At 42.1% G+C, this 14,397-nt stretch overlaps 1 protein-coding gene across 2 annotated transcripts in view; it reads left to right on the forward strand.

Annotated features, from left to right (window-relative positions):
• Positions 1–3,488: 3,488 nt before the first annotated feature.
• The window catches only part of MYOCD (myocardin), a 43,634-nt gene continuing 32,725 nt past the window's right edge, over positions 3,489–14,397 (forward strand). For both annotated transcript variants that reach the window (XM_069483268.1, XM_069483269.1), the window contains exons 1-2: positions 3,489–3,519; positions 7,904–8,065. In XM_069483268.1, coding sequence (XP_069339369.1) covers positions 3,504–3,519; positions 7,904–8,065 — 178 coding nt within the window. In that variant the 5' untranslated portion in view covers positions 3,489–3,503. The remainder of the gene's footprint in view (positions 3,520–7,903; positions 8,066–14,397) is intronic.

The following is a 14,397-nucleotide window of genomic DNA, read 5'->3' on the forward strand; positions in this document are numbered from 1 at the left end:
AGAGAACTAGACTGTGTGAATCATTTCACAGGGGAGTTGTTAACATGAAGAAGTGATGAATTGTAGCTCTCCGAAGCTAAGATGCAGGAAATGCAGTGTTTCTTAGAACAATTAATAAGCTCTGGTAATAAGAACTGAACAGCCTCAGGGACAAAAGAACCGGATAAAATCCCCCTAAGTCCCAAGCCCACATAAAACCAATTGTGTTTGGAATGTAAGAGATATCTCAAGATATATTCCTACGGTTCCCTTCGGGGAGCTTCTTAAGGAAAAGGATATGTTATTGTTCTTAACCACTTAATAAAGCCACACCAGGATCAATTCCTTTACTGGACTGTGTAAGTAATTAAGCTACTCCAGTATATCACACCCAACTAAGTGCCTACCAGGCAATGGGACGGGGGTGCAGACCTCTAGTCCAGATTGTGCAGGTTCACAAGGGCCCACTAGACTTCAAGCAGACCCTGCATAACCGGGTCGCCTGGGGGAAATGGGAGCTGCCTTTCAGGACACCCTCAGCATAAACTCCAACTGTGATCAAATGTAGGGAGAGGCAAGCCTCCTTCTTATTGGTGACCAGACCCAAAACAAAGAAAATGCGTGAGCAACACAGTGGAGCTGCACAGTGATTTCTCAGAATCACCGAGCAGCAAGAAATGGAGAGGAAAAGTACCATCTAAAATGACTGGGTTTGCAGAGAACCCCATTTTAAGGGTGAAAAGCAGCAATCAAAGAGAAATTGGAAAATCAGTTTCCAGATCACAGGGAAATGTAATATTCAAGCAACATATTCATTTTGTTCCTGTAAGAAGGGAACCTCTTAATCTTTGGTCAAGGTGAGGAGAAGCATGCCTGTCAACTATATTTGGCACAAGGCAGCCATCTGGGACTATTCTGCATGTTCCTTTGGTCCACACTGTTAATGTTGGAGTGAGCAGGGAGATCCAGAGAGAGCACGTCTTATTAACTTCCCAGGCAGCATCCTGGCAGAGTATAATATGGTCAACCACCATTGTGGTGGCCACCAGGACCACAGGCATGTCTTCTTGATGCCCAGCAAGCCCTGCTGAAAACAGTGTTCAGATTTAGCATGGTCTTAAGGGTTGAATGAGGCACACTTGTGTGGGCGTGCATGGACACACACACACACACACACACACAGAGAGAGATCTGGCTAAGAACCTAATTTCTATGCTGGCCAAGATTTGGAAGAATCCTTCATTGCCTGCAGCTCAAGGTGGACATCTGTTAGAGTAATATTAGAACTCTGGATCATGTGATTCATCAACTTGTCTAGACTTACAATTCACGGGGGAAAAAAATTAATGCAATTCTGTAACCACTGATCAACCTCATCACTTACTATGAAAAGCGATCATGTGTGGTTCCTTAGTGAAAATTAGGGAGGAAAATTAATGCAAAACATAGAATTTTGCAGAATAATATTTTTTTCTTTGCTCAATCAAAGGAGTTTACCAAGTCACCGCCAAGAGGTGGCTGTGAAATAATGATGATTAGGAGGATGCAGTGGAAAGAGTGAGGCTGGCATTCGGCCCAGGTTGCTCATGGCTGCTGTGTGTTATATATGACTGACCAGTGCCTGTGTCTACTGGCCATTAATATTTTAAATATTACACTTCTAAAGGAATTAGGGCTGTCAGAGGACCCACACCCCTCGCCCTCACTTTGTGACCCTAGGCAAATCATTCCATATCTGCGGACCTCAGTTTCCCCATTCTGTTCAGGGTTGGAGTTAGACTTCCCTGTCTCCAAGGTTCCTTCCAGCCCTCAAAGTCTGATTCTCTGCTTCTCACTCAACACTCTTGGTTGCATGTCCCTGACCTACCAGCCACGTCCTTTATCCAGACTACAGTGCCTTCCTACAATAAGCCAAGGCCCCACCCCCGCCCCACACACAGATCACAGCCATCCACCCAGTGTCTGCACTCAAGGGCAGAGCAAAGTCAAAGAGGGTGTTAGTTACCCCAGTCTACCCCTCTCCCCCAAACAAGAGTGTTACTTCCGTGCCCAGTTTCCCACCGGCCCCTCTATTTCCTCAGGAACTTGGAATGCCCTGCCTCCAGCACTTCTCTTCCTGTTGCACATTCTGCCTCTGCTGCTCCCTCTGTTTGAAGCCTCAGTTCCACCTTCCTCTGTCTTCTATGGCTTCAGGGCCACTGGTGTCCTTCAGGCCTATCCTTTTTGATTGCTTGTGGCCTATTAAAGGCGATCACCTCCATACTGTGCCTAGCTCAGCAAGCACACCAGCAAACCCCGCGACACTGACCCGTGCCCCTCACCCAGCCTCTGCTCATGTCTTTGTCTTTCTGTTTCAGCACTGAAAAGTCCAACTGAATTCCATGAGCAAAGAAAAAATTTGGATAGTGACAAGGTAATTTTTGCAAACTGCTTTTCCTGAGCTTAGACTATGGGTTACCGATCTCTGAATGCTAAACTTCGGCTGACGCATGTAGAATTTCTGCAACAAACTCAATCCATTTGTCAGTTCCCTGCCCCTACATCATATGGAATCTTACTCCTATTAACTGAAACCTGTAGAAATGGCATCAACTATATTAGCTTTAAAACTGCTACTTTTTTAGCTTTTAACAAAAGTCCCAAATCTTTCTGATGTTGGGAGAAATCACAGCGAGTATGCACTAGAGGTCAAAAAGATCTTAAAAAAGGAAGTAAAGTTGATTTGTAAGCTGCCTTACCTGTTAGTGCAGTGCTTTCTTAGCAGCAATCAGATTTGTTTAAATCCAATTTATTGGCAAGGCAGGGTCTATGGATACAGAGCTTATTTACAGCTACTTGATGGCAAAAGGAATGTTTATTTCCCTGCTTTTTTTTAACATTTGAGGGGGAAATTTTGCACATACTCTACAGCATCCCTGCAGACAGCTCCACCATCAAAGAAGAGAATGAGGCTCTATAAGTGATCTATCTCCAAATGCCCTTCCGACTCTCAGTGGGTCTGAATCCACAGGCTTTTCACTTTCACACGTCCACCAGGCGAGTAACAGGAAGAAGCATATGTTGTCATGTTATATGGGATGGATTTGGGCAGTGTTTCATCTCGGACCTGGGTTAACTTCATGACTATTTTAAGAGGCAGTGGAATAAGATTGATTATAATACAAGCAGCTTAATATCACGAACTGTTATATTAATGTTTTATTAACATGTACCTATGTGCCTAGCCCTGGAAGGCCTTTCAGTTTGTAGCCCTGACGTGTACCCCAAATTTTTACCTTTTTATCTTATTTTCCCACATGAAAATTACTGGAGGGGCTTTTGTAAGTGTTTCTTTATCAAAGTGTAGGAGATCAGGGATAGTTGCATGTTCCATTTGTCATTAGAAAAAAGTACACTTCCCCTTTGAGAGAAATTGAGCTTTTTTTAAAGGTAAAACTAGGTGATTCTTTGTTTGGGTTTTACAGACTGAAAATTCCCTGAAGCACAAAGCCCGAAACAGGTCCGACCGAGCCGACTGGGTTAATATGCATATACTCCAAGGTAAGCCTGCTCAAAACCGTACGCCAGAAGATGCCTTCGAATGGTGGGCCATTTCTCCAGTGTTCTTTGCCTCTGCACAGTTGCTAAGCCCTCTTAAAAATCCCCCCTGCTGTCACAAAATGGTGGTTTCAAGCAGTCATCTGAGCATCCTAGCAAATGGACATTCAAATTGGGAAGCCATATAATAGTTAAGAAGGTTTGAGACTTGGGTTCCAATCTCAGCTGTGCCATCTCCTAATTCTAGGGCCTGAGAAAATCACGTCACCTCTTGGAGCACATAGGAAATGTCCAACACATGTTGCCAGTTATCATTAATGTGGATCATCGCTCACTTTAAAATGGTGTCAGGGCTTCCTAGCTGCATCTGTACCCACTAGGGAACCGTTTGATTCGCTTTGCTGATGCCTTTATGTTCCGGTGTGCATGGAATGACCATCTGAGAAAATCGGTGCTGGTCAAAGTGGGCCCAGTTTCATCTTGGGGTGCTGCCTCTGTGCTGGGGAGTGTGAGACAAGACAAGTACCTAATTGGCCCCCACATTCTGACATCTGGATGAGGAGTTGAGGCTTCTTTCTACTCCTGCCTGATGAGTTGCCTTCCCTGGGACGAGAACCCCACCCCTGGTCCCTTAGAGTCCACCTTCAAAGAGGTCCAACCCCTAATTTGACAGTTTGGGGGTCTTTAGTCACTAAACACACTGTGTATTCAATGTCTGCTGGAAATTGGCTTTTCTGCCAGACCTTGTGGGTACAGCGACAAACAAGGCACAGGTTCCTGCCCTCAAAGGATCCTCACAGTATCACAGAGGACATGAGAATCACATTTACATCCAGCAGGAAAAGAGAGGAAACGCATAGTGTTGGAGTGAGCTGGGGAGGATCAGAGAATCAGAGTGGAGGGGGAGGAGCGAGGGAATGAGCTGGAACTATGGGCTGAGTCAGGTAGAGAACGCCGGGCGTTGCAGCGTGAGGGAACAGCGTGTACGAGACATGAGTGGTATTCCTCTGGAATGTGGATTTCCTAGCAAGACTGTGCACTAGCTCTAAGTGGCATGAAAGGTCCTGAAATATCCTGGGAACTTTGAATCTTGGTTCTTTGACCAGCATCATTTCTGAGTTTATTCTGCCTCTCCAAGGCTGACTGACCCTTTTCCAACCCAGGAAGAGGTGTGATATCATCAGACAGAGAACTGTTTTCGGGGCAGGGAAGAGAGAGAAAGAGGACAACACAGGACTCAAGAGGAGCGCTGTGTGGGATGGGAGGCTTTGACTCGTGTGAGGCAGCCAAAGGATGCCAAGCATCTCAGGAACAGGGAACCAGGGCGCTCAGGGGAGGTGACAAAACTCTTACCTTCTTCACAATGGTGGCTAAGAGCCTAGAAGCAACTGCTGTGTCAGCACAAAATCACAGCTGCACAAATAATCCAAGAAATGCCATTTCAAATGAGATACAGACTTTTCAATGATCAAGTTAGCAAATAAAAATAAATACTGTGTGTGGCAAGGGTGTGGGAAGTGCATGCGTTCTCATGCACCGCTGGTGGGAGTGCAGTTGGGTCAGTGTTCCTGGAGGGCAGTTTGGCAAAGTGTGTCAGACGCCTTAAAAACGTGCCCACCCTTTAGCCCTGTCATATAATGTCTAGTATTTTATATAAAGAAAATAATCAGACATACAAAGATTTTTGTTAGAATGATGGAATTATTTTGGTGGTGAAACACTGAAAATGGTGCAATGTGCAGTGACAGGGGATTGGCTGAATAAAGTGTGGATCATCCAAGTGATTGGATACCAGGCAGCAACTACAAACACACCTTTCAAAGAACAATGATTTAATGAGAAAAGGCTCACAAGATAATATCTAGTGAAAAGAGGAGTAAACAAAACTATATTTACAGCTAAATTCTGGGAAGAAAAAAATACATACATAAATATACATTGTAGTTACAGTCAGATTCTGGGAAGAAAAAACATAGACCTAACAATAAATATAAAATGCTAAGAAATATACCCAAGTATTAAAAATAGTTGACTCTAAATGGGGAGATTCCTGAGACTTTCATTTTTGTTTTGGCATACTCTGTTAGCATTTTTCACATTTAGGAGTACATAGCAATGCTATAATCCAAAAAGCATAAGAAATGTTATTTCTTACATCATTACAGTCTTGAATTAAAATATCAGGGTGTGGATCACAGCAGCCCCTGGTTCAGCGGCACATCTCTGGTGGCTCTCATGGGATCCCCTCTTCTCCCCAACAGAAATTGGAAATTAGCCCCTCGGAGCACCAAAGATCTGCTAGATGCAAAATAACCCTGTTACCACCCAACCAGGCTCATTGCCCACTGCTCAACAGGAAACCAACACATGGAGACAGCAGGGGTTCCAGTGGAGAAAGAGTGTAATATCACAGGGTGCCATGACAAGAGATGGGAGGGACTTCTCAAATCTGTCTCCCTGAGAATTTGGGGGCCAGAGTTTTTTAAAATAGTTTGGTGGGCAAAGGGCTGGAGACTTGGGTCTGCTGATTGGCTGGGGATGAATTCATATGGTTGGGAGGCAGAAATTGTCTTCTTATGCTAAGTCAATTCCCAGGTCACAAGACCAATTGAGTTAGCTCTTTGGTATGGGCCACTGGTCTGGTTGGGTCAGTTGGTCCACTGGAATGCAGGGCCTGGAAGATATCTCAAAGATCAGCCTTAGGTTTCACAAGGGTGATGTTATCCATGGGAGCAATGAAGAAAGCTAAGAATCTTCATGACCGGCAGCTATGCGACTCCTGAGTAGTAAGCGATCATAGAAGAGCAAGCCAGGGAACAATGGCACTATATATGTATGTATGTATGTATATGTATATGTACATGTGTATGCCTATACCTTTGCAAACAGTACCCACCTTATGTTATGGCCTTTTATTACTATTACAAAGGGCAATTTCAACCCCTGCCTCCCAGGAATTCATCTTCTAATTTCAGAAGCAACAAAATGAAGGGCCAGTGCTTATAGCTGCTGGAGGTGGTCAAAGCAAAAGGGATCTGTTAGAAAACAGAGAATTTGGAATGCTTTATGCTGGGACCCAAAAGTAGGATGTTAGTGGTGGCGAGTGGGGGAGGAGCACAGCAAGGTGGGGAAATGAAGTACGCAAAGGTGCAAAGGTGAGCTCAGTAAGATGTGGAGGGCAGACAGAAAAAGCCCAGGCTCTCTGGAGTGCTAGATTCGGGAGGCAGAGCCTCAGGTCATGACGGGAGGTGGATTTGGTTTGTAGTAATCTTGAAAAACTGAATCGAGAGACTTGGATGGCGGGGAGCATCTCGTAGTGGCATACAGAAAGAAAGGAGGACTTTCTGAAGATGAGTCCTGAGTTGGTGTGCAGGGTGGGGTCCAGCACCAAGCCCTTGCAAGGACCTCTAAGGGGTGGCTTGGAGAGGATTTAGGCTGAAGCTCCCCCATTCTCTGGTTTGGAGTACTGACATTTCCTCAGTCTCAAATGAAGCACTTCGCAGATGCAGCTTCTAGACAAGGTCGATCTGTTGCAACGCATGAGCCATCCCTAGACCTCTTCTGCGTGGGGAATTCTGGATCAGTGCCAGACACAAGGTCTGGGTTAGGAGATTGGCAATAACAGAATAATGGGGCTGAGAGTCCTGTCTGTAAATCTCTCACCTTCTAACTGTGTGCAGTACAGAGTGAAGCTGCAAGTTCTTGTAGAATCTTAACTGATAGTTCTTTGACTTGATTTTCCTTCAAGTTCTTCCATGGAAATAAGGCAGGGCCCAATCTAAAGAGAAAGTTTGGTGTCAGCTATATGGGGATAGATTTAGGGTGCTGTACGTGACCTTTCTCACCCCGCAAATGATGAGAAAATTCAATTTTTAAAAATTCCATTCTTCAATTAAATAACTGTTTCAAACAAATGTATTTTTCTTTTACAACTGACCTGGATATTTGACTCAGTATCACAGCATTGACTAGTCTAAAACTCTTCAAAAGTCATACTACAACTACTAATTTTGACAATAGATCATATTTGCTGTGGGCTCAGCCTGTGCCTGTCAACTGACTGTGCACCCAAATGCTGTAGCTTAGGGTCAGGCAAGCAACGTAGGCCCCGTGGACTGTGCTTACAAAGTTGCCAAATTGCACATTTTTTCACAAATCCTCGCAAGGCAAGTTTCTCTAACTTTTCTGTGTTCCTCTCTGTTTGCCTTTATTTGGAAGTGTCTGGTCTTTGGTGCTAATTCTTGTGAAGTGATGACGATTGCATTGAAAAATTATTAGGATGGTAGAGTACAATGTGACACAATGTTTGTAACCACAAGCCAAAAAAAAGAAAAACCACATCAAATTCTAGAACTGATCCTTTTCGCTTCAAACTTCAACCCCTCAGCCTCCACTGCAGAGAGGTCCATTCCAACTGCTCAGATGAAGCTGAAAAGAGCCCGACTTGCAGACGATCTCAATGAAAAAATTGCTCTCCGACCGGGCCCACTGGAGCTGGTGGAGAAGAACATTCTCCCTGTGGATTCTGCTGTGAAAGAGGCCATAAAAGGTAGCTGGAGCATACCGTGTGCCTGTCCCTGGCGCCCGAGATGCAGGGCACGCTGAGCTCTGGGGCACTAGGGACTTTGTTGGTGGGGGCTTCTCCCCAGACAAGAGCCACGCCATGGTGGTTGTCTCAGTGCTTTCCTCATAACCACGGGTCCTGGGGGTTTCTTCCAACTCCTGTCCACGTACACTGTAGGGTCAAGTCAACACAGGCCAGCTTTGCTCTAGTTGCTCTGGCAGGTTCCGAACCTGGCCAGACATAGTCCTCAAAACATCTCCCCATGAGGTCCCTCACTTAGGAGTCATAACTACAGCCCGCTTCAGCCTTCTTCTTTTATGAGGGGCGGGGGGTGTACAATGGAAAGAGCACTGGCCCCAAACCAGAAGACCTGGGCTCCCAGCCCAGTTGCCCAAGTCACTTCACCTCACTGAGATGGGGATGACGAAACCCACCCTGCCCAGCTCGCAGGCTCCTGGGGGCGAAGTGCATGTCACACAGTGAAAACTCTTCACTCGCGCTCACGTGCCCCGTGAAGCCAAAGTACAAATACTCCAGGAGGAGACACGACATTCATTCTGTCTTAAACCGTATAAAACCATTTTGCAGACATTCCGAACAATTGACACTGGTGGACCCAAGCAGCCTGCGAGTACTGAATTTATTCGTAGAGGGTTTGGGGTGGAACCTGGAAAAACTATGGTAAAAAGGAGAAAGGGGAGCTTAAAATTCCCATAGGCAAACTCACTTCTTCCAGTCATGCCCACAAACAGCTATGGGCACTACTGATGGATTCTAATAAGCAATATGTATTTAAGTGTTTTGACACATTGTCAAAAAGTATATATAAGGGCATTTTATCCAAAACTAAGTTTATCGTGAAACTTAACATCAAGTTTATTCACATTCTAAAATCTCACTCTCACCCAGCTTTTCAGAGGTCATGTGAATTTTGCCTTTGGAACCTGCGAATATGAAAATAACAACTCCAGGATAGGCAATATACTCATCTCTCAGTGCCCACTGAAATATCCCACTACGATTTTCTTTCTTCTTCCCTCTCTCCTTCCCCACTAAATATACCGCGCCTTTGAACTTGGCTTAGGGTGCTCAAGAGTGCACTGTCTCCATCTTCACTCCGATAAGATCTCAGACAGAAAAAAATCTCCATCGGGCATCTCTTATCATTTCTTAAAACATTTTGTTCCATGCATGTAAATTTATGATTTATTTTTTATATGATAGGCAAAAGATCTCCTTTTCATTTGCATTCTCTGGTTTATAGTGAGATTATATTTTCCCATGTTGATTATACATCATTGGCAATTCATGGCTTTTCCTCTTTCATTCTGCTGGGCATGTTCCTCTCATACTGCTTTGTATATGTGATTTATATTTGGGGAAAAAGATGCTAACCCTGGATCTGTCATAGCATTATACATCCTTTTGCTAGTTTGTCCTTGGCCTTTTGATTTTGTGTATAGTGAATTTTACCTATAGCAGTTTTAATTTCTATTCATTTTTTTCATTGTAGTTTCTGAATTTGTTTTTATTGAAAATATTTCCTAGCTCAAGAATATAGGCTTTATTCACCTAGATTGTCTTCTAATATTTATATACTTTTATTTTCACATTTAAAGCCTTAGTGCATCCAAAATTATTTAAGTACTTGGTTTAAGAGACAGGTCTAGTTTTATTTTTCTCATAATTTTATAATGTATTTTATAATTTGTCTTAGTATCTGTCTTTACAAGTTTCTTTACATTGGTTCTGATTTTTCTAATGTTTCTTGGCTACTCTCACAAGTGGATTTTAGGCAAAAATTAGAATCTGTTTTTCATATGCCAACTTCAGTCTTGTTAGAATTTTGTTTAGAATTGCAGTGAATTTATAGATTACTTTATGGTGAATTCATATATTTAAAATATACAAATTCTTCCAAGGTAGAAATACAGTATCCCTCTCCTCTTATTCAAATCTTCTTAGGAAAGTTTGTTGTTTTTTTAAGTAAAATCATATCAAGTATTGCTGACATATAGGAAATGAGAAACCTATTAATTTTGCACATTTATTTTGTAACTGAGCATCTTTGAAGATTTCCTTAATAGTTCCAATAGCTCCTCAGTTCATTTTAAGTTGCCTAAGTGCACAATCACATAGCTACAAATAGTGGAAATTTGTTTTCTGCTTCATTTATTTTCTGCCTTGATTCACTGGCTGGTACTTGAAAAGCAATGTCATGGCATTCATATATTATATAATTAATATCATTGATAAAAGTATATGTAGTATATCAATAAAATAAATTGCATATAATTTTTATATTTTTATTTATAAATATATTATACATTTATATTTGTAAATCATATGAATTTTATGTAAATTATATATTATAAAGTAAAATATACTATATTATACAAATCAAATAATATATATTTATTATTAATATATAAAACATCTATATCATATACAAATATTTATCTTACATATCAAATTATATATGTGAAATATATAAAGCATATCTAATTTGTATCATGCAATAAATAATATGTTAATATATAATTAATAATTATGGATATATTACATAGCAGAATGCTATTATTATTGGTGCATTGCCAATGCTTCAAAAGCCATATTATATTGTGTTATGTTTGTTATACTGATAACATATATTTTTGTTTTGTTTCTCTCTTAAATGGGAATTTCTGTAGTCATTCACCTCTATATGTGATATTAGCTTTTGGCATAGGATAGATATTCTGAGAAAGTACTTCCCTATTCCTGTTCCACTAAGAGTAGTTTGCAAGATGGATTCTGAGTTTTTTAAGCACTTTCAAAATGTATGAAAAGGTGATGACATAGATTTTCTTCTTTGACCTAGTAATATGCTATTGTTAACTTTCCTAGTCTTCCATGAATTTCTGGGGAAAAAAAAATCTTTTGTAATTTTTTTTTTAGAAATTTCCAGTATTTTATTTGGGATTTTGCATCTATTTCATTATTAGTTGGGATAATGCTAGCTGCAAAACAAACCACAAAACTTCAGCAGCTTAACAAGAGAAGTTTATTTCTTGTTCACGAACAGCCCAGGGAGGGTTTTCCTCCACAGCTAGTCCTCCATGGCAGGCTCCTTCAGTCTTGTTGCTCTACCATCCCACGTTTCTCAAAGAACTGGATAGTAAATACTTTAGGCTGTCTCTGTCTCTGCTACTCAGTGCTGGGGTTATAGCACAAAAGTAGCCATGGGAGGTAAGTAAGCAAATGGGCATGGCTGTGTTCCAGTAAAACTTTATTTACAAAAACAGGCAGCAGGCACGCAGGACTTAGTTTGCAATCTCTGCCCTAGATCTTTGTTACCCTCTGAATACATTCAGTGAAGGGGAAAGAAAGAATGAGAAGGCTCACTCGCTTATTAAGAAGGCTCAAGCCGTAAATGAACACGTGCCTTCCACTTACATTCCATCCTGAGAGTAGCACATATAGCTGAGAAAGGTATTCTCTGGCTGAACAGCCATTTCCAGCAGTATCTCTGCATTGACTTGATAAATAGCTAGTCCTATGCCACAATATTTATCAAGGATATTGGTCTGTTGTTGTTGTTTTAGATTTCTCAGATTTAAATGTTAATGCTATACATGCTTCACAAAACAAGTTATAATTACCTTTGCATATTATCCCGTGGTCTGGAAACATTTAAATATGATCACAATGATCAGTTGCTTGAAAACATTGCTTACTAAAATCAAAAAGACCCAGTACCCTTCCTAGTTGTAGTTTTTTGATAACTTTTCTTCAGTTTTGTTCATAGTTATTTGCGTGTTCAAGTTTTCTCCTTCAGTTAATTTGTACAATGTACCTTTTTCTAAAAACTCTCATTATCTCCCTGAATTTCAAAGTGAAGAGCCTCAGGTAGCACATAGAACAGGCTGACAATTCTTCTAAGTTTCTCCGAACCTGGACTTGGACTCCATCTTTCACTCTAAATGCTGTAGATCTGTGATTTCTCTCCCTTCCTCCCTCGCTTTTTATTAAACTAGCTAGAAGTTTTTCTTTTTAATTGAAAGAAGCAATCCATGGTTTTATTCATAAATGCTGTTTGCTTTCGTATCTTTTCTCGAATTCAATTTTGCTGTTAGCCCAGGCTGTTGAGCAGGAAAATCTCCATGAGGAGAATGAGGTTCTGGAAGATCAATCTGGCTGCAGGTGCAGATGGGGAGAAGGGAAGAGGAGGGAATGTTTTCAAAATATGCACCCGTTTGGGTGAGGCATCAGAAGGGCAGGAGCTTTCCCCGTGGAAATGGGGAGAAAACAATAAATATGAAGGACATTTTATAAAGATAGAAGACAGGATGTGAGGCTGTCTGAAGGGAGTTAAGCAGGAGTTTTGGACTCCATAGGCCTTGCTTTCAAGTCCAGGCTCGGTGACTCTGGACCGTGCAGCCCCAGAGAAGTTATTGCATCTTACCCTGCCTTGGCTGCCTCATCTATAAAATCCCCATGACAATAGTGGCTACCTGTCTCATGGGAGCTTTTTTCCAAGGTGAAATCAATTAAATAATTCATGTACAGAATTAGCCAGGCGTCAGAGACATGTAAGTGAACAAAGTCTCCATTTCTGCCCTCCAGGAGTTTTCGCTTTAGCAAGAAAAGAGGCACGGAAGAAGAAGAAGAAAATTATCTTTCCCTGTGATGATTCTCATAAAAAAGAAGCAGATAAAAGTCAGGAGGGGAGTGCAGGTGTCCGTGCCCAAGACATCCTGGAACAGGTGCCTTCTTAGCTGAGTCCCACAGGGAGAGGGGTAGAGCGGAGTGGTAAGAATGGAACTAGTAAGGTTATAAAAGTAGCTTAAATTGTATTTTAAAAGCAATAGAAATATACAAATTTCAGAAAAGTTCTCAATTAAGGGAATAAATATAAGCACTTTTCTAGTTGCCCAAAAAGGGGTACCATTATTTAGAATAATACTACTAATAATAAAGCACTGGAGAGCCTTTGGCAAGGTTTCCAGCGGGAGCCAGAGCTGTGTTGAGTGTGAACACGGTGAACAGGGTGGAGGATTTTGCCTGTAAGAAGATCTCTCTGACTGCCCTGTGAAGCGGACTCAGGAGAGGCAGAGTAGAGTCAGAGAGCCCCTTCCAGAGGCTATTAGACTGGCTTGATGAGAGTTGACGAGAGCCTGGACAAAAGTCATGGCCGTGGGTATGGAAAAAAAAAGTCTAAGAGATGGTTGATTTTGCATGATTCCATGATAGATCAATAGCATATATCAGTTTAGACAACATGAAGTATCAAAGGTGATGCCCAGATTTCTCTCTTGGGCCACTAGGTCACTCACTGGTGGTGCCATTTATCAAGATAGGGGACATGAGCAGAAGAACAGATTTGGGGAAGATGATGCATTCTGGTTTTGAACTGCTGAATTTGAGGAGCCCTCAGGAAATCCAAGGCCAGAGCTCGAGTAGGCAGTGAGTTCTGTGGAGCTGGAGTTGAGAAGAGAGGGTTGATTGATCTAGAGCCATAGACTTGAGAAACTTCAGTATATATGATCATTTCAGCTGAGGGACTAGATAAGATTGCTGTTTCATTCATTTATTTCTTCATCCTGTATGCCAGACACTATTCTAAGTGCTTGGAACATATCAGTGAGAAAAACATACAAAGATTTTTGCTCCAACAGAGCTGGACATTCTAGTGGGGGAGACATAGACAATCAACAACAATATAATAAACAAATAAACTATATAGCGTAACAGGAGGTGAGTGATGAGTGCTGTCAGAATAGAAGTAGTGCAGGGTACGAAGACTCATGAGTGCCCAGGGGAGAAGGATAGTTGGGTGGAAAGAGGATGCATCCAAAGAGAAGAGGGCTAAAAATGAGGCTCTCGTGCAGCAGTATTGAAGACAGAGGCAGGGAATCTGTGAAGGATAAACAGAAGAAATGGCTGGAGAAAGAGGTAGTAATGGGCAATTGAGCACCTGTCACTCAACCAAGCGTCTCTTTAGCAGTGATCTTTCCAATGTGCATTTGAGGTTCTATGGGCCAGATGATTGCACAACATGAAGCATCATAAAGACGGTGGGAATTGCTTAGAGATCAGCTGTAGAGAGCAGGCTTTGAGGAGCTTTCCCGCTACAGGGATGACCCAGCCCACTCTTCTGCCTGTCACTTCCTGTGATCATGTCACCTCCCTTGGTGAGGAGGTGACCCGGGCTGGGGTGGTACTGTGTATCATTCTCCTGGCTTCTGTGCAATCTCCCTTCTCTGTCCACGTGCCTTTCCAGATGTGTTTACATTTCCCAGCCCTCTCTGCCAAGCTCTGAGAGGACTACTTAGTCA

The sequence above is a fragment of the Eulemur rufifrons genome, chromosome 9 (genome assembly GCF_041146395.1).
Source record: "Eulemur rufifrons isolate Redbay chromosome 9, OSU_ERuf_1, whole genome shotgun sequence".
In the NCBI taxonomy this organism is placed as follows: domain Eukaryota; kingdom Metazoa; phylum Chordata; class Mammalia; order Primates; family Lemuridae; genus Eulemur; species Eulemur rufifrons.